At 37.5% G+C, this 21,160-nt stretch overlaps 1 protein-coding gene and 2 long non-coding RNA genes across 4 annotated transcripts; 1 reads left to right on the top strand and 2 right to left on the bottom strand.

The window, feature by feature from the left end:
• LOC104771275 lies at positions 1,450-3,570 on the top strand. The gene is made up of 4 exons (XR_002036943.1): positions 1,450-2,082; positions 2,506-2,696; positions 2,788-3,015; positions 3,102-3,570. It is a non-coding gene; the product is annotated as an uncharacterized LOC104771275 (long non-coding RNA).
• LOC104771274 lies at positions 4,550-6,041 on the bottom strand. 2 transcript variants are annotated; one of them, XR_764774.2, is made up of 4 exons: positions 5,930-6,041; positions 5,477-5,701; positions 5,259-5,385; positions 4,550-5,167 (listed from the first exon to the last, which is right to left on the bottom strand). It is a non-coding gene; the product is annotated as an uncharacterized LOC104771274 (long non-coding RNA). The 2 variants fall into 2 exon arrangements; XR_764773.2 differs by having other exon boundaries at positions 5,477-6,031.
• Positions 8,165-9,859, bottom strand: LOC109131223. Its single transcript, XM_019241915.1, has 2 exons — positions 8,749-9,859; positions 8,165-8,649 (listed from the first exon to the last, which is right to left on the bottom strand). The coding sequence occupies exons 1-2, from the start codon at positions 9,857-9,859 to the stop codon at positions 8,165-8,167; spliced, it is 1,596 nt and encodes a 531-aa protein (XP_019097460.1).

Raw genomic sequence — 21,160 nt, 5'->3', positions numbered from 1 at the left:
TACGCACCTCACAGAAGACCTTATTCAAAAGAGTAGAAGAAGGTGGTGAAACAGCTGATGAGTCTCCTTCGTTATCATCTGAATCATGTGGTGACATTTGAGTCGCCAAGTTGTACACGTCCTCAACAATTTCCTTAGCTTTCTTGTCCACATATGTCCCATCTGGTTTTGTGTGAGTCTGCTTAACCAACTCAGGGATGGAAGGCCTTACGCCATTATTTTTTTCAGTCTACAAAAAAGAACATGTTGAATTATGGTTAAGTACAACAAGAGCTATCATAACTAATAAACCTATGTTACCAATCAGAATTAATTGTGATGGCTTACCATTTCATATTCAATCCTTGTCATACTGGCTTTGACCCGCCAGTATGACAATGCGCTCCATAGCCAGACCGCTGTGATTTTCTTTCATCACACTACAAGAAAACAGGCAGTTAGCGACTACACTTAGCGACTATATATGTAGTCACTAAATTTGCCGACTGAATTGCGACTATATGATGACTTCTCTGCGACTGATACAAATTAGTCACAATATCGTCGTTAAATTACGACCAAGTTCGTAGTCGTAACTGTGGTCGTCAATTGACGACTATTTTATGACTAAGTTGTTCCTTGAAATATTTAATGGTAAATTAGTCGTTAATTTAGCGACTACTCCGCGACTGCAAGTAGTAGTCGCTAAATTAACGACTACTCAGCGACGGAGAGTAGTAGTCGCTAAATTAGCGACTAATAGGTGACTCCTTTGGCTTGTTTTTCATTTAAAAACTCAAACAGCAAATTTTTCTACCACATGGTCAACTAAGTGATAATCTATTAGTGAAAACCAAAGGAAAATTAAATGACATGTTACCTTGAGTAGGTACGATCAAACATCAATATTAGAAATTGTGAAATTTACAACTTTATATCGAAATAACATTGAAACTGAGACCCAATATAATATATGCAAAACAAATTAAAGAGAGAGACAAAGCTTCCTTAAAATCTTAAAATGTTGTGGGAAAATTTAATATTGTGCGAAAATAATTATTTGGGCAGTTTGTAAATTTTTTTTTTGTAAATTGTGAGTTTGCCACAAATTCTTTTGCTAAACATTTTTAATTGTTTTTTTTTCTCTTTTAAATTTGTTCTTTTTATGTAAAATAAAAAGTAATGAATGAATTATGTTTTTATGTTTCTATGTTTTATATTTCTATGGATAGATATATGTTTTATGTAATTAAATGTTTATTTTTTTAATTAACAACAACATTTTATAAAATTAACAATTTAAAAAAAATTGGGCTAGGCCCAAACCATTTATCCGAATGGGCTAGGCCCAAATCCATTTATCTTTTCTTCTTCGACCTAACCCTAAACACTCACTCTCTTCTCTCATTCATTCTTCTTTATTGACGAAACCCTAAAGCCGCCTCAGTCTCTCTTCTCTCTTCTCAGTCGCTCTTCTCAGTCTCTCTTCTTTGTTTTCTCTCTTCTCAGTCTCTTCTCAGTCTCTCTTTTCGACTATATCCTCAGTCACACGATGCCTAATCGAGGAAAAAAGAGAAAACTTGATCGTAATGTTTCTCAGATTCCCGGAGGGTCAAGAGTACGACCGACAAATCTTTCCAGTCAATACGACTTCACGCCGGCAGTCCAAGCTCCTCCTCCGCGGCAGATACCTGAAGAAGTCCCTATTTTGCCTCGACAACCAACGCAATCCCAGATCCGGGACTATCCTCCGCCTCAACAACTATTTCAGGGCTCCTCTAGTCGCCAACCTCAACCTCCAGTACGCCGGTCTCCTTCAGAAGAAGTTAACTACAATCCAGCGACTCATGCAAATCTTCAAGATGACTCACCACCTTCTCCAGTCCAACGGTCTCAGTCTCGTAGTCATCCATCTCAAGTTCAACGCTCTCAGACTCGTAGTCATCCATCATCTCAAGGCAACAACTTGGAAGAAGAAACTGATGCGGCGTTGCCGGAACTCCAGGAGGACGTGGCTCGGGCTCTAAATGCCCTGCTTCTGGTGCCAAACAGGGATCAGTTCACCACGGTCCTCTCTCCCACACCCTTACCGAACACCCAATGGTATGATTCGAATCTTCTCATGTGTTTTGTGAATGTTAGAAGAGAAATCATGTGAGTCAATGTTTTGTGAGTGTGCGTATGCGTATTGTTCATGTGTATGGAGCTTTTAGTTCATGTGAGTCAATGTTTTGCAATGATGTTTTTTTTTGTCTTGGTCAGTCAATGTTTTGTGAATGTGCGTATGCGTATTGTTCATGTGTATGGAGCTTTTAGTTCATTTTAGTTCAATGTTTTGCAATGATGTTTTTTTGTCTTGGTCAGTCAATGTTTTGTGAATGTGCGTATGCGTAGAAAGATGTGTATGGAGCTTTTAGTTCATTTTAGTTCATGTGAGTCAATGTTTTGTAATGGTGTTTTTTGGTTCATGTGTATGGAGCTTTTAAGTAACCTACTTACTTGTTTTATTGGTTCATGTGTATGGAGGTTTACTCGTGACAAAGGATCGAAACTTGTTCGGAAGATTACTAAAATTCTTCTAAACAAGCTGGGACACTGAAGAAGCACAACAAAAGAGTAAAACCTACTCTGATGCCCGTATGTCTGACCGTAACGGCCTAGGTCCTCATGTCCACCTCTCAGGGCCAAAGTCGTATCGAGAGCTTCAAGATGAAATGGTTAAGTAGCTATTATTTTTGCCACTTTCAATTATTACTTAGGTGTTTTTTTTTTAAGTTAATCTAACTTGTTGCTTTGCTAACTTTGCAGGAACATGAATTGGGAAGAGAAGTCCGACTTGGTGAGGTTTTTATCAAGGCACATACAAAGCCCGATGGTACATATGTTGATCGGAAGGCATAAAAGATTGCAGAAACATATGAGAAGACTGTTCAAGACAGGTTGTCTCAGCTCGAAGCAGAGTCTACTGCTGTGTCAGATGGAGAATCACGGCCACGGGACCTCACAACAGAAGAATATACAGAAATTTTCCTTCAGGTTATTTTTTTAAAAACCAATACACATTTGTAGTCTTGGAGTTTTATTTGTCATTCTCTAATCTTAACTTTTGTCTTATTTTCAAGTCCACTGAGAAGGATTCAAGAGGAACACCTTATGGAGTTGGAAGCCTCAAGGACTGCCTTATCAATGGAAAGCATAAGCAAGCAAGTGGCTCTTCTACCTTTGTGGCTCTCGAAGAACAGTTGAAGGAAGCTAAACGCATGATTGAAGAACAGGCTGCTCAACTGAAGCGGCGTGATGAAGAAATTGCTGCGCGTGAAGCTGAGCAATCCAAAGTTATTGCTGCCCAGAAGGACAAGATTGACCAATTTTCCATCGTGGAGGAGTTTCTAAGGGAATGTGATCCGAGGTTTCAGTCCTTTGTTGCAAGCCATTCACCTAAAGAGACAACCACAGAACCAACTCCAACTCCATCAACATCTGCTTAGTAGGTTTCTCTGTTTTAACTCCCTTTTGGATGAACTCAATATCTCTCTCTTTTGGATGAACTCAATCTCTCTCTCTTTTGGTTGAACTCTATCTCTCTCTTTTGGTTGAACTCTATCTCTTTCTTTTCAGATTGTTTTTATGACTTTAACATGTAACATGTACTTTTGGCCACTTACACTATATTTCGATATTAAGTCTTTCCAAATTTGAATCTTTCAGTTTAAATTGGTATTCGAATCTTTCAGTTTAAATTAGTATATTCTGATTCTGAAATTCTGAAATTATGAAATCAACATCAGTCGCTTTGTAGTCGTATCATAGAAATTCTGAAATCAACATCAGTGGCCAAATAGTCGTGTTGTAGTTTCCAAATAGTCACTAAGGCAAGTGACTATATAGCGACTACTAAACACTCAGTCAGTACTTAGTCGCCAATTTATCACCACAATTATACGACTAAAAACCGACAAAGTAAGAAGACCACTTGTATGTGCTAATTAATCACACTATAGTCGTATAACAGACACTACTTTAACGACTACGAACGGACTAGGTTATGACCATATGACGACTATAACTTTTGGTCGTAAAGTAGTCGCTGAAAGACGACTATGTATACGACTACATTAATTAGCGACTCTCGATCTCCGATTGCTTGTGTTAGTCACTATTTAGTCGTAACCTCAGTTTTTACGACTACAAAGCGACTAATAGTGTAGTCGCTAACCGCCTGTTTTCTTGTAGTGTCACTACACCGTTTAGACTTCTTCATTGCTGGTTCTGTGTCCCAACGTTCTACCAACAGATTCCAANATCTCTCTCTTTTGGATGAACTCTATCTCTCTCTCTTTTGGTTGAACTCTATCTCTTTCTTTTAAGATTGTGTTTATGACTTTAACATGTAACATGTACTTTTGGCCACTTACACTATATTTCGATATTATGTCTTTCCAAATTTGAATCTTTCAGTTTAAATTGGTATTCGAATCTTTCAGTTTAAATTAGTATATTCTGATTCTGAAATTCTGAAATTATGAAATCAACATCAGTCGCTTTGTAGTCGTAACATAGAAATTCTGAAATCAACATCAGTGGCCAAATAGTTGTGTTGTAGTTTCCAAATAGTCACTAAGGCAAGTGACTATATAGCGACTACTAAACACTCAGTCAGTACTTAGTCGCCAATTTATCACCACAATTATACGACTAAAAACCGACAAAGTAAGAAGACCACTTGTATGTGCTAATTAATCACACTATAGTCGTATAACAGACACTACTTTAACGACTACGAACGGACTAGGTTATGACCATATGACGACTATAACTTTTGGTCGTAAAGTAGTCGCTGAAAGACGACTATGTATACGACTACATTAATTAGCGACTCTCGATCTCCGATTGCTTGTGTTAGTCACTATTTAGTCGTAACCTCAGTTTTTACGACTACAAAGCGACTAATAGTGTAGTCGCTAACCGCCTGTTTTCTTGTAGTGTCACTACACCGTTTAGACTTCTTCATTGCTGGTTCTGTGTCCCAACGTTCTACCAACAGATTCCAATCATCATCACTAACAAAATCAGGCTTTACTCCATCTCGCTTTCCCTTGCTGATACGGTTTTTTAGCAAGTCTTTAAGCTGCTTGCGGTATAATTTGACAACAGCGTCATGGTATTCATCTTCCCAAAAATAACGCTGCTGAGATAACAAAGCAAAGAAAAAAAATCAGAGAGGGACATTACTTATACAGCTCAACAAATACATAATTAAAATCTGGATTTAAACTTACCGCAAATCTAGACCACCATTGCTTTTGATGCTCTGGAGGGACATTACTTATACAGCTCCATGGACCTTTGAAATCATTTTGGTATATCGAACTGATATCAGTCCTAACACAATCATCAAGACCAAACCTGAAAAGCTCACCAAATATGAAAGAACGATATAAATAATACCCTTAGCATCAAATACATATAGCATCAAATAAAAGTTTGAAAAGCTCACCAAACATCCTTAGGTCGCTATGGTCTATCTGGATGTAAACGAGGCTTGAGACGACGAGAGGGAGATGACATAATTTCATTCAAGCTCAATTGTGGAAGTTTAGCTGGGGCAGCAGGAGCAGCTGATGCTGCAGAAGAATTAACTCCTTGGCTACCTATTGATGTGGTGGAAGCGTTCCTTCGTCGAGGCACAGAACGAAATGGAACCGATCCCATATTACTCATTCTTGGAAACAACAGTAGATATATGATTAGAATGTACAAAAACAACAATATTAGATTTTGTGTTTGTTCCAAAGCTAGTCAAAGTAAACCAGAGCAACAGAAACAAAATCAAATTAAACTAAACTTAATCGCTTGTGACCAAAATCAAAGGAAACTTGTCCATGTGACAAAATTCAGAACACAACAAAGACAAATTATAAAAAAATTGGAACGAATGTACAAAACAAACCTTGAATTGGAAGACTACGGCGTCGGAGAATGAGGATAATCACACTAAACAACCGCTCACATTGTTTTGTAGTAAGGGTTTTCGCAGTTTAAGTGGAGATAAGAAGATAAATAACTGAGGGAATTTTACCCGGTCCATAAATTAGTCGCCTATGAAAATTAGTGGAGGGAATTTTACCCGGTCCATAAATTCCCCAAATATAAACACCAATTTCGTGGATTTTAGGAACCAAAACCCAAAATTTTGGCTCCAAAAATTAGATACTATTGGGCCACCAACAATTAAGTCGCTAAATTAAAAATTCTTCAACTTCGTAATACACTTTTTATTAAAAATACTCTGTTTTAAAATTGCTCTGTTTCATTTCAACAGATCACTCTGAATCGGATGAACCATAACTCTTGTCTTCGCCCTCATCCTCGTCGTCGTCTTCGCCCTCATCCTTGTCGTCGTCTTCGGTTGAACCATAGTCCTCGTCCTCCGTTTCTTCAACAACTGTTTCACCATCGTCTATATCCATGTCGCTGTTTCTGCTTCTACAACATGATCTCTTACTTAGATAATACCACTAACCACAACATTCTGAATATGGTTGTCTTCTTCTTGTAGAGCTACCTCATCTACAACCTTCCCAGAAGTATCTCTAAAACTGCGTGGAATGACCTTACTTGCTGCCCACCATTCTTCACTACTTTTCTTTAGACGTGGATAAGGGATGTAACACACTTGGTCAGCATGTTCGGGAACAATAAAAGGATCATACTTTTCATATCTTCTCCTAGGACATATATCAACAATGCCAGAAGGATTTCGGCGTAGTCCACGACCAGGTGTTTGGTCAAACCATGCACATCTAAAAACCATTGCTCTAAGGCCAACTGCACCGTAGTATTCGATCATAAATATCTCTTCCAACAAACCGAAATACTCTATTTCAGCTGATGTACCTCGAACACAAACTCCGTAATTCATCGTTTTCTTCCCTTGCCCATGTGCATGGTTGTGGAATGTGTAACCTTGGGTAAAGTAGATTGGCCAGGACTGTAACCCCGTTGTGGACCTTGCACCAATTCATGCAACCATAGCGGGCCGCTATAGTTAATATCATCATTGATCTGTAATTAGAACTATTAGTAATTAAACATACAATGATGATTTCTTAACAATATAGAAAGATTGTTACTTACGTAGTCTCTGCACCACTCAGCATATTGCACATCTTTCGCATTATTGATGGCATCGTCGGTAATATCTGGATTGTAAAACACAAATATTCTTCAAAAATGCTTTCATATGGAGCTATCTCTTCGACATTTAACAATATAAATGTTTGAAGAACGTGAGCATCTTGTTCTCAAAGCCAACCTTTCCCACAACTCCCACTAACACGTCCAATGGGCTGAAAAATTGTTGGAACTCCCGGATAAGTATAGCTCATTTTAATTTCACCTTCAGCTTCACGGCGACGATCACACTGTTTTGTGATTACATTAAGAGCAAAATAATGCGATTGAAAATATGATATTTCTTCATTCACACATTCAGCAACTATGGAACCTCCAATCCTTGCTTTGTTTTTAGTCTTTTTCTTCAAATGACTCATAAACCGTTCAAATGGATACATCCACCTGTACTGTACTAGACCTCCTAATTCAGCTTCAACGGGTAAGTGAACAGGAAGATGCTCCATAACATCCAAAAACGCTGGAGGAAAGATTTTCTCCAAAATGCATATCTTAACAGCTATATTCTCTTTCAACAAGGCAATGTCATCCGTTTTTAATGTTCTTCCACATAAATCCTGAAAAAACAGAGCAATTTCTGATATAGCCGTGTGTATATTCTTGGGGAGAAGCTCTGCAAACGCAATAGGGAGTATTTGCTGCATTATCACGTGGCAATCATGGCTTTTTAGCCCAGTAAGCTCGCCATTGTCAATATTGACACAACTTGAAATATTGGAAACATATCCATCGGGAAACTTTATATCATTTTTCAACCAACTGAAGAAGATCTCTTTTTACCCTTTTTCGATAGCCTAAAATTTGGTACAGGGGCTTTACCATTTGGTAAAATCTCTAAATCCTTACGATTACAAATCCCTGGTAAATCCTTCCTTGATTTTAAGCTATCTTTTGTCCTCTTTGGCACATTCAAAACTGTGTGCATGACATTGTCGAAAAAGTTATTCTCAGTATGCATAACATCAGTATTATAACGAAGAAGTTGATCTGTCTAAGGCAAGTCCCAAAGTATACTCTTCTTCACCCAATTATGATAATCACTGTAGCCATCAATAGAACGATGAGGATTTTCATGTCCTCTGCCCCCACATTCGACTGTTCTTTCTAAGCCTTCAATTTGGTTAATCCTCTCGTAGTATATTTCTTTACCCGTTAACCATGTTGGTGGCTTGTCGTTGATCACTATGTTCTTACGAAAAGATCTAATGTTTCGGCGATAAGGATGATCAGTAGGCAGAAATGCACGATGACAATCAAACCAACAATGTTTCCTACCGTTAGGTAACCAAAAAGACTTTGTCTCCTCTAAACAATATGGACAAACTAATCGCCCATGTGTCGACCACCCTGATAACATGGCATAAGCTGGAAAATCACTATTAATAGTCCACATTAGTGCAACATGCATCACAAAATTCTGTTTCCTAGACACATCATATGCACTTACACCGTTTATCCACAAATCCTTCAATTCCTCTATCAACGGTTGCAAAAAAATATCTAACCCTTTCTTTGGATGCTCCGGTTAAGGAACTAAAACAGATAGAAAGAGATATTCTCTCTTCATGCACATACCAGGTGGCAAGTTATATGGAGTGACTATAACAGGCCATACAGAATGGTTCTTACTATGCATACCACCAGGCTTGAATCCATCTGTTGATAGTCCTAAATAGACATTCCGAGGTTCCAAGGCAAAATTAGGATATATCTGGTTAAAGTGTTTCCACGCAGCACCGTCTGAAGGATGTTGCATCTCTCCTTCAGGAGTTACATGTTCAGCGTGCCATCTCATATGTGATGCTGTCTGTTCTGATTGGTACAATCGCTTTAATCGATTAGCGATAGGGAGGTAAAACATCCTCTGTTTTGGAATTTTCGTCCCAGGACCTTCTCTAGGATGATACCGATCTTTGCCGCAAAAACAACATGTCGTTAGCTCTTTATCTAAACCCTTCCAAAAGAGCATGCAATAATCTTCACATACATCAATCTTGTAAAATGGCATCCCCAATGCTTTCGCCATCTTCTTTGTGTCATAGTAAGATTCTGGAGCTTTGTTACCATGTGGTAGATATTCTTTGAACGTCTGTGATATTGCATCCACACAAACTTCAGATAGGTTATGCTCTGTCTTAATATGCATAATACGAGCTGATAAAGATAGCGCAGACAATCCTTCTACACATCCCTTGTATATAGGTTCTTTTGCAGCCGCCAACATTTGGAAAAAATGGTTCGAATCACCAGTTAGTTCTTCTTGAGTTGCATGAAACTCAGGCTGCATTTCCAGAAAAGCATCTTCTACCATGTGTACATACGCATAACTGTCACCTTCGTGATGCCCACCTTCTTGATCCCCACCTTCTTGATGCCCAATATCTTCATAAGTTGTAAATTGATTTGCATCTTCCGGTTGAACGACACTCGTTGAACATTCACCGCCAACAGTTTCTCTGTGTGACGACCAGAAATAATAGTTCTCCGTGAACCCTCTCGTATATAAGTGATTTCTCACCGTGTTTGCATCAAGACGCTTCCTATTTTTACATTGAGTACATGGACACAACATAGTTCCTTTCTCAATATAAGAAGACTCCTTTTGTGCACAATTGAAAAACGTGTTTAATCCTACAAAAAAGGCATCAGAAACACCCTTCTTCACCGGATCTAATCTTTCATACATCCACCCTCTCTCAAAAAAATAAATTTCGTGTAAAAGACATTTTAGCAAAAGAATTCCTGAATTCTGTAAAAATTATTGTCTGCAACAAACGGTCGATTCGTTACTATCCTATAGACGCTAAACCATCTGTAGAGAACTGTCATAATTAGATCCGTTACTTATAGCCACTGATAGCTACGACCATATTCCGTAGCCAGACAACGGTAAGAAAAAACACAGCATATCGACTGTAAGCGACTGCATTATTAGTCGCCATAAAATTCAAATTTAGCTACCGATTCTGCCACTTCTTTATGGTCGCTATCACAAAAAAATAATAGAAATATTAAAAAAATTTCGACACTACCATATCAGTGACTAAGTAGCTACGGCGTGGCTACCGTCAATGTTCCGTGGCTAATCAGCTACCGCTAAGCTACTAATTGGTGACTGAAATGTCCAACAATTTTGTGGTAGCGTAACAGTGGCTAAATGGTAGCTTTTCAGTAGCCTTTTGTGGCGACTGCTACGTAACGGTGGCCGAGCAGTGGCGGATTAACTGTATTCTTGTAGTGTATTACTCATTTTTCTTCTTAACTACATAATTATTGTAAAAATCACACATACAATAATACTAAATATTCAGAAAATTATTTAAAAACAAAATTTTAAAAAGGAAATAATTGAAAAACAAAATTAATAAAGGAAATCATTTAATAAGGGAATCAAATGAAAAAGGAAATATTTTTTAAAAGAAAAATCTTTAGTAATTTTTTTTGTAGACTTCAAAAATATACTTAAAGAGACTTATAGGTCTGCATAGTTCTATAAACTTTGGTTAAGTCTTCACATTTTTGGTATACTTTAAAAATATATTAGTCAGACTTATAATTACTCTGCAAAGAATCATAGACTTTAGTAAAGTCTTCAGATTTTCGGTAGACTTCAAATATATATTAAGCAGACTTATAATTAGTCTGCGGAGATTCATATACTTCGATAAAGTCTTCGCATTTTTGGTAGACTTTAAAAATATATTAAGCAGACTTATAGCTAGTCTACTGAAACACATGTTTTTGTGGTTGTGGTGAATGATATGATGGAATGAGATATGAATGATGATGAATGAATGGAGTGCAGGTGTTTCGATTCCCCTTATGATGTTGCAGTATAAGAGGTGTCAATCCAATCTGAGTGTTTGCAAGCAATCAGGATGTGCATATATGTCTAAGTCAAGCCAAATATGAAGGATGTTTGTCACTAACAACCTATTGAAGAAATGTAAAATGCAGAAAGTAAAAGCTACTAAGATAGATGCTAAATGTAAAGAGAGCAGACTAATCAAAGCTATGATGAAGCAAGAACAGAAATAGAAACTATAGTAATGCAAGTAATGAACTAATGCAAGGCAAGTAATGAACATGATACTAAGTGAATGCAACAGAAATGCAACTAAAATGAAACAGGAATTGAGACAGGACAAACACAAAGCATAAACAAGAATTCTGGGGATGAGCTCGAGCAAGCACTCGATCGAGTGTAGATCGAGTACAGGGTCGAGCTGGACAAACGCGAGAAACGGAGCAATGCAAGCAAAACAGAGCAATACAAAAGCGAATCAAACAATGATCAAACAACATGATTTAAGCTAGGAAATCAATAAACAAGGAAGGTCTTAGGGATGGATTCATGGGCTGGACTTTAGATTGTGGTTATCTAACTTAATCAACAAACCACAACCAATATGAGCTAATCTCTAGACAAAGATCTCCAAGAACATGTTAATCCACTCCCATGACAGAAACAATCAAGCTCATATATTTCTAGGCTTGTTCTCACAAAGCAAATAACTTATACAAGCAAGCATTAAGCAACAGATCATTTATAGTCAATAATCAAACAAGACATCTAATCTCTTAGCATGCCTAATGAAAATCTCTAGATCTAGCCTTATCTTTGCACCTTAGACATTGGTGTGATGCTAAGAGGCTTGAGATCAAACTCTACCCTCTCAGTGATAGGATCAGCATTAGGAATATCTAGCCTAGAAGAGATCTACAACAATCAAGCTTGACCAAATCAAACAACCACAACATCCATCCAGCCTAAACCATCCCTAAGAGCTAAGGAAACTACTCACAATCACACATGATGAACAACAAAGTCATAAACCCAAAAAATACCGAAACTTGCATCAATATAAAGATAAAGCAAAGATCTACCATATTGAAGAAGGAATCAAACTGAATTCTCAATATTTTGAAAGTTATGAAACCATCAAATATGAGGAATCTCTTGTTTTTGTCCTTCAAGGAGGTAAAAGAACTAAGAAAATAAAAGTGCAAAAAGCAATAATTCCCAAAGGGGTAAATACTAGGTTTTAGAATATCTAAAAAGCTGGACTCTTTGGTGGCTGAAGGGTACAAGGCCATATATAGAAAAAGAAGTGGAAGCCCTAAAAATGCTAAAAGACAAAATAGCTAGGCGGCTCGGTCAGCTCGACCAGGTGCTCGGTCGAGTGACCGGTCGAGTTGGCTTTTCTTCAGCTCCTTCCACTCGGTCGAGTCCTTCTCTGCACACGGTCGAGTGTCTGGTCCAGTGGGCGGTCGAGTGGAACTCTGGACCTTGGTTCTTCAGCCCTAACTTCCTTGCTTTCTCCTCTTGATAGCTTCACTCCTCTTCAGCATTGCTTCCATGCTCCTTAGGCTCCAAAATCACCTGTTTATGCAAGAAAAGATGCAAATGCAATGCAACTATACTCTAATGNAATCAAACAAGACATCTAATCTCTTAGCATGCCTAATGAAAATCTCTAGATCTAGCCTTATCTTTGCTCCTTAGACATTGGTGTAATGCTAAGAGGCTTGAGATCAAACCCTACCCTCTCGGTTATAGGATCAGCATTAAGAATATCTAGCCTAGAAGAGATCTACAACAATCAAGCTTGACCAAATCAAACAACCACAACATCCATCCAGCCTAAACCATCCCTAAGAGCTAAGGAAACTACTCACAATCACACATGATGAACAACAAAGTTATAAACCCAGCAAATAATGAAACTTGCATCAATAAAAGATAAAGCAAAGATCTACAATATTGAAGAAGGAATCAAACTCGAATTCTCAATATTTTGAAAGTTATGAAACCAACAAATATGAAGAATCTCTTGTTTTTCTCCTTCAAGGAGGTACAAGATCTAAGAAAATAAAAGTGCAAAAAGAAATAATTTCCCAAAAGGGTAAATACTAGGTTTGAGAATATCTAAAAAGCTAGACTCTTTGGTGGCTGCAGGGTACAAGGCCTTATATAGTAAAAGGAGTGGAAGCCCTAAAAATGCTAAAAGACAAAATAGCTAGGCGGCTCGGTCAGCTCGACCTGGTGCTCGGTCGAGTGACCGGTCGAGCTGGCTTTTCTTCTGCTGCATCCACTCGGTCGAGTCCTTCTCCGCACACGGTCGAGTGTCTGGTCGAGTGGACGGTCGAGTGGAACTCTGGACCTTGGTTCTTCAGCCCTAACTTCCTTGCTTTCTCCTCTTGATAGCTTCACTCCTCTTCAGCATTGCTTCCATGCTCCTTAGGCTCCAAAATCACCTGTTTATGCAAGAAAAGATGCAGATGCAATGCAACTATACTCTAATGCATGAACAGTCCTAAAGCTATGCAATAATGGTCAAAATGGATAGCAAAAGATGCAAAAGATGTGAATATACTAAGGGAAAACATTGTAAAATATATGAACATCATCTACGGAGTAATCTAGACTTTAGTTAAGTCTTCGCATTTTCAGTAGACNCTGGCTTTTCTTCTGCTGCATCCACTCGGTCGAGTCCTTCTCCGCACACGGTCGAGTGTCTGGTCGAGTGGACGGTCGAGTGGAACTCTGGACCTTGGTTCTTCAGCCCTAACTTCCTTGCTTTCTCCTCTTGATAGCTTCACTCCTCTTCAGCATTGCTTCCATGCTCCTTAGGCTCCAAAATCACCTGTTTATGCAAGAAAAGATGCAGATGCAATGCAACTATACTCTAATGCATGAACAGTCCTAAAGCTATGCAATAATGGTCAAAATGGATAGCAAAAGATGCAAAAGATGTGAATATACTAAGGGAAAACATTGTAAAATATATGAACATCATCTACGGAGTAATCTAGACTTTAGTTAAGTCTTCGCATTTTCAGTAGACTTCAAAAATATATTAAGTAAACTTATAGCTAATATGCGGAGTAAATCTAGACTTTTGTTAAGTCTTCGTATTTTTGGTAGACTTCAAAAATATATTAAGTAGACTTATAGCTAATCTGCAGAGTAAATCTAGACTTTTGTTAAGTCTTCGTATTTTCGGTAGACTTTAATAATATATTAAGCAGACTTATAGCTAATCTGTGAAATTCTATAGACTTTTGGTTAAATCTTCGTATTTTTGGTAGACTTTAAAATTATATTAAGCAGACTTATAGCTAATCTGCGGAGTAAATCTAGACTACTGTTAAGTCTTCGTATTTTCGGTAGACTTCAAAAATATATTAAGTAAACTTATAGCTAATCTGCGGAGTAAATCTAGACTACTGTTAAGTCTTCGTATTTTCGGTAGACTTCAAAAATATATTAAGTAAACTTATAGCTAATCTGCGGAGTAAATCTAGACTACTGTTAAGTCTTCGTATTTTCGGTAGACTTCAAAAATATATTAAGTAGACTTATAGCTAATATGCGGAGTAAATCTAGACTTTTATTGTCTTCGTATTTTCGGTAGAATTCAATAGTATATTAAACAGACTTATAGCTAATCTGCGAAGTTCTATAGATTTTTGGTTAAATCTTCGTATTTTTGGTAGACTTCAAAATTATATTAAGCAGACTTATAGATAGTCTGCGGAGTTCTATAGACTTTAGTTAAATCTTCAAAATATATTAAGCAGACTTATAGTTAGTCTGTGGAGTTATGTAGACTTTTGTTAAGTCTTCGTATTTTTGGTAGATTTCAAAAATATATTAAGCAGATTTATAGTTAGTCCACGGAGATTCATAGACTTCGGTAAAGTCTTCGCATTTTTGATAGATGTTAACAATATATTAAACAGACACATAACTAATCTGCATAGTTCTATAGACTTTAGTTAAGTCTGGGGTATTGTAGCAGAACTCTAATATTAATTTTAGCAGACTTGTTTGGTATTAGTTTCATAAAAATTTCTTAATAGCCATTTTACTTTTCAGTGGTATTTTTAAAAATTATTAATGAAACGCAATTAAAATATATTAATAGTAGTTTCAATCTAAATAAGAACAGATAATTCTAGAAACACAATCGAAGGATAGGGGTTCAAAATTAACAATAATTCAGCCTAGAAATTCAATAAACTTGAACAACTAAAACTAATCAAAAAGAAAAAGACGTAAGAGATCTTATGTTGTGGAGAATGAAAAAAGTCGATTCAAGGTTAATTCTATTATATTAGGTTTTAAACAATTAATATATTTTCATAAATATTTAGATATTGGAATTTAATTTTAATAATTTTATGAACCATATCTATTTGTCATTTGAAAAAAAAGGCAAAGGATATTTTTGGTATTATAAAAATTATCACACAAAAAGTGAGTTAGTCTGACAATAAAAATAAAAAGAGGTTAGCCTGGCTAATCATTATAAAAAGTGGGTTACCATGGGTAATTCTCTCTTTGAGTTTTGTAACCTTTTTTTTTCACAAATAAAGAGGGAAAAAGCAAACTTATGTAATACATTAGTTTATCTCTAACCACTGTCACTCTTTTCTTCTTCTTCTTCTTTTCTTCTTCTTCTTCATACCAAACAATGTCAATATGTAAATCAAAAACAAATACTACTTAAACTCTTAAACTACAGAGGCAGAAGCTTAAATAATAAGTAGACATACCTGCCATATTATGAATAATCATGGAGGAGGAGCTAGAGCATTCCTTGAATCTACAAAAAAAAACAATTAGACATCTACAATTAAACAAACTAAAGAACACAGTCAAAAGAAGACAAAGTAAAACTGACTTACCAAGATATTATTCTCAACTCTGAGCTCAGGTTTCTCTGCCAGTTAGCATTGCAACTCATTTCCACTATCATCATTCACCCCAAACTGAACCATCTTGCTGTAAAGAGACTTGATCCTCTCACAATCATCTTCTTCATCAGAAAACTCATCCATGCCAATATGTTGCTCTGCCTCTGCATTAGCTTGAATGTCAACTGGATTGCTCAGCCTCGAAGAATATTCTTCATACAACCTCTTCATTGCACTTGAAACTCTAGCAGAAAGATGCATATTCTCTATTTTATCTTTGCCATATAGCTGATCAAAGCAGAGGGAAGCAAACTGTATCTTGTTGCAAGGATCAAAGACACTAGCTATGATGACAAGTGGATTCATGTTGTTAAATTCATCCCAGTACTTCTCAAACTTGTCCCTCATGACATGAGCTTGCTTTCTGGTCTCCTTATCCGGACTGGCACACTTGGCGATCAGAGCCCTCTCAATGTTCACAATTTCATTGTAACATACAGAAGAAGACACAAACTTTGAAGCAGAGAATACCAAAGTTGCCTTCTAGAATATCTTGAGGAATTTAACTAGCCTTGACACTTCTTCCCATTCTGAATCAGTTGGTGGACCAACTCTCTTGACCTTGGTCTTCTCATCCTCTTCCAAGAAGTAATCATAGTACAACTTGTCCTCAGCCAGCATCTTCTCAAATGCAAACCGCAGCTTCAAAGCAGAACTCAACATAATGTAAGTAGAATTCCATCTTGTGACAACATCCAGTGGCAAGCTGCCCCTGCATAGCTTCCCATTCTCACACCTCATCGCAAAAGACCTAAGTGGAGTGAAAGAAGATCGGACATACTTGACTACATTCCTAAAAGCCACAATAGTTGCTTTTACCTTCTTCAAACCATCACCAACAATCAAATTCAGGATGTGGGCACAACAACGCATATGCAAGAACTCACCATCTCTGCACCACAATACTTACAATAGCTCTTAGTGAGATCTTCATCTCTTTGCAGAAAGTGTTCCCAGCAAGGTGCTCTTTTAGCATACTTCTTCCGTGCTTTCGGTGGCTTATCAGCTCCAAAGGCAGGTGCATTATGCTTATTCTCAGCTTGAGTTTGTTCTGCTTCTGTCACTTGAGGTTCAGGTGGAGGTTCCATGTCGATGTGCTCTTCAGGCATCTACAATATACACAAAGAAGAAAACAGATTACTATTCGTTAATCTCAAAACATTCAAACAAAACACTTAAATCTCAGAGACAATCAAAGTTTTAAAATAAACCCTAACCATATATGACCCAAATCAATAAAAATACACAAGTTATGACCATAAACAAACCGCAGGACAACAAATAAACAAAAGTATTATCGTTTAAAAGAAAGCCCCAAATCATTTTTAAAACCCTAACCCTAAATGACCCAATTCGATACAAATACACAAGTTATGACCATAAACAAACCACATGACAACAAATAATCAAAAGAATAATCATTTATGAAGAAAACCCTAAATTGATTTTAAAACCCAAACCCTAAATGACCCAAATCGATACCATAAACATAACGAAAACCTAGAATAACATACCCAGAATAACAAATAATCGAAGGAAGAAGCGATTAGGAGAAAAAAGAAGAAGAAAATCTTACGTTGCGGATTAGGGTTTGAATCCCAGAGAAAGACGAGAGGCGAGATGATGAAGATGATGGTGAATATGATGTCAAAGATGATGAAGCTTAATCCAAGATAGAGAAGAGAAGATTTGATTGAGTGAAAGATCGGAGAAGATGAATGGAGATGTTTTTTGCGGTGTCGCCAAGGGGAGGAGGCGGAGAACTCGAAGAAAGAAAAGAGAGAAACACTACAACAAATATGAGTATTGATAGCAGATTATAATTGCACAATTTCTGTAACTGCTATTAAAAGTGTAATGAGAGTTTGTCAAATAGACTCATAGCATTACACTAATGCTATGCCTAAAAAATAATAAGCGGAAACTAAAAACACCTGATTCCACCTTAATTTTATGAGCAAGCGCCAACACTTCGAAAATAAAAATACATGTTGGCGGTCTATGAACAAAACCATTACATTTCATAGCACTAGGAAAAAGACAAAATAAAGGAGGCAAAAAAAAAAAGACAAAACCTTCGAATTCTCCGTCGACTCCTTTGCTCGCCTTCTCCGGAGATTCCATTGCTCTTCATCTCTTTCGAGTTCATCTTCTCCATCTCTCGCCACCTTCATCGATTTTATCTTCTCCATCTCTCGCCATCTCCGTAGATTTCATCTTCTAGATCTCTCGCCATCTCCGCCGACTCCATTGCTCGCCATCTTGATTCGATCTCTCTCACTCTCTTAATTCGCATCAGCTCTCCTCAAATGTGATTTCAATCCAAGATTTTCAAGGTCTTCAGGTGAGTTGAAAGTGAGTCCATAGTAGCAATACACAGCAGTGTGTTTCGTTGGTTGTTGTATTTGGACAATAATTACAGCTTCTTGTTAACATGTGTGGGTTCTCAGATTTTGGGGGAAAAATACAATCACTATAGAGGTTAGACACATCTATCGATTTCTTGGCCTTTTGTATCCTTTTGTAGTTGCAGTGTCTCTGTGATTGATTGTAGGAAATATGTTTAACTTGTGGTTATTGTTGCTTGTATCCTATACCGTTTGAACTATGTCAAGGGACCTAACTAGGATTGTTAAGAAAAATGTTGGACACGGCATGGCTGCATTTATGCAGGTAAGTATACTTGTTAAAAGTGTTTTATTTATGCATTTGGACTAGTGTTGTGATACTTATGTCTTTTTCTTATACTTTTCTCTTACATGAACTCAAGAGTTGATTCTGCATATGAGAGTGGTGCTCAATGTTTTGTTAAAGCTGTTAGTGGCATATTAGCAGTTAATGGAAAGATAATTTGTCCATGCGCCGGATGCCGCAATTTAGAGCGCCATACATGCAACGAGGTTGTGTCTCATTTAGTTATAAATGGAATGGATGAGGCTTAGAAGAGACGTACTGATTGGTTTCACCATGGAGAAGATAACTTTGTTGGTTTAGTAGAAGGTCAAGATAGAGTGTGGAATGCTGAGATTTTGGGTTTATACGAAGCTGCTAAATGGTCTGATGAAGATTTAGCTTGTAAGGGTTCAGATTTATGTTAGGCTGCTGAGGGTGAGGATAGGCAAGAAGATGAGTTTATAGCAAAACTTGCAGAAGCTGAAATGCCATTATATCCAACGTGTGTGAATCATAGCAAGCTATCAGCTACAATTACACTATTTCGGATAATAACTCAGAATGGCTGGCTAGACAAGAGCTTCGATGATTTACTGGAAACTTTACCAAAAATGTTACCTGAAGACAATATACTGCACACATCAACCTATGACGTCAAGAAGTTTCTGAAATCTTTTGATATGGGATATCAAAAGATTCATGCTTGTGTGAACGACTGATGCTTATTCAGAAAGAAGCTGAAGAAGGTTGATACTTGTCCAAAATGCAAGTCTTCAAGATTGAAGACCAACATGCACACTGGGGAAGTCAAGAAGGGTGTTCCACATAAGGTTTTGAAGTACTTTACAATAATCCCTTGTCTGAAAAGGATGTTCAGATCGGAGAAAGTGGCTGCGGATTTGAGATGGCATTTCAGTAACAAAAGCACTGACGGGAAATTGCGCCATCCAGTAGACTCTGTGACATGGAAGTCAATGAATGACAAGTATCCTTCTTTCGCAGCTGAGCAGAGGAACTTGTAACTTGGGCTCTCTACTGATGGGTTTAACTTCTTCAACATGAAGAACAGCCGATACAGTAGTTGGCCTGTGTTGCTTGTTAATTATAACATGGCTCATGACTTATGTATGAAGGAGGAAAACATCATGCTTAGTTTGTTGATTCCTGGACCGCACCAACCTGATAATAGTATAGATGTTTACTTAGAACCTGTTATAGAAGATTTAAATCATTTGTGGTCTAAAGGCGAGATAACTTACGATGCATTTAGTAAGACAACTTTTACGTTGAGGGCGATCCTGTCTTGGACCATAAGTGATTTCCCAGCATACGGAAATCTTGCTGGTTGTAAAGTAAAGGGTAAGATGGGTTGTCCTATATGTGGAAAGCACACAGATAGTTTGTGGTTGAGTGATAGTAGGAAGCATGTATATATGTGCCACCGAAAAAGTTTGTCTCTGTTACATAGTTTTCGAGGAAAGAAGAGTTGGTTTGATGGTAAAGCAGAGNAGTACTTTACAATAATCCCTTGTCTGAAAAGGATGTTCAGATCGGAGAAAGTGGCTGCGGATTTGAGATGGCATTTCAGTAACAAAAGCACTGACGGGAAATTGCGCCATCCAGTAGACTCTGTGACATGGAAGTCAATGAATGACAAGTATCCTTCTTTCGCAGCTGAGCAGAGGAACTTGTAACTTGGGCTCTCTACTGATGGGTTTAACTTCTTCAACATGAAGAACAGCCGATACAGTAGTTGGCCTGTGTTGCTTGTTAATTATAACATGGCTCATGACTTATGTATGAAGGAGGAAAACATCATGCTTAGTTTGTTGATTCCTGGACCGCACCAACCTGATAATAGTATAGATGTTTACTTAGAACCTGTTATAGAAGATTTAAATCATTTGTGGTCTAAAGGCGAGATAACTTACGATGCATTTAGTAAGACAACTTTTACGTTGAGGGCGATCCTGTCTTGGACCATAAGTGATTTCCCAGCATACGGAAATCTTGCTGGTTGTAAAGTAAAGGGTAAGATGGGTTGTCCTATATGTGGAAAGCACACAGATAGTTTGTGGTTGAGTGATAGTAGGAAGCATGTATATATGTGCCACCGAAAAAGTTTGTCTCTGTTACATAGTTTTCGAGGAAAGAAGAGTTGGTTTGATGGTAAAGCAGAGCATGGAACAAAGGGAAGGATACTCACAGGTAGAAAGATTTCTTTACTACTGAGAAACTACAAGAATGATTTTGGTAATAGAAAAGGGACTGGGAAAAAGAGATCTAGAGCTGCTTGTGACATACCATCTGATAACGAAGATGAAGACAGTGCATCTGATGATGAAGAAGAAGACTTAGCAGAAAAAGATGAAGAGGAGTTACCTAGATGGAAGAAAAGATCAATCTTCACATTGCCTTATTGGAAGGTATGTTTATACTGTAAAATACTTATAGATTTTCCATTGTGATCACTTGTATATGACTTTCAACTGATTGCTCTCTTATATGCTTTGTCTTGACAAGGAGCTCCCGGTAAGACATAACATAGACG

Source organism: Camelina sativa, chromosome 20, assembly GCF_000633955.1.
Source record: "Camelina sativa cultivar DH55 chromosome 20, Cs, whole genome shotgun sequence".
Taxonomy (NCBI): Eukaryota; Viridiplantae; Streptophyta; class Magnoliopsida; order Brassicales; family Brassicaceae; genus Camelina; species Camelina sativa.
This window is presented reverse-complemented; position numbering and strand designations above follow the sequence as displayed.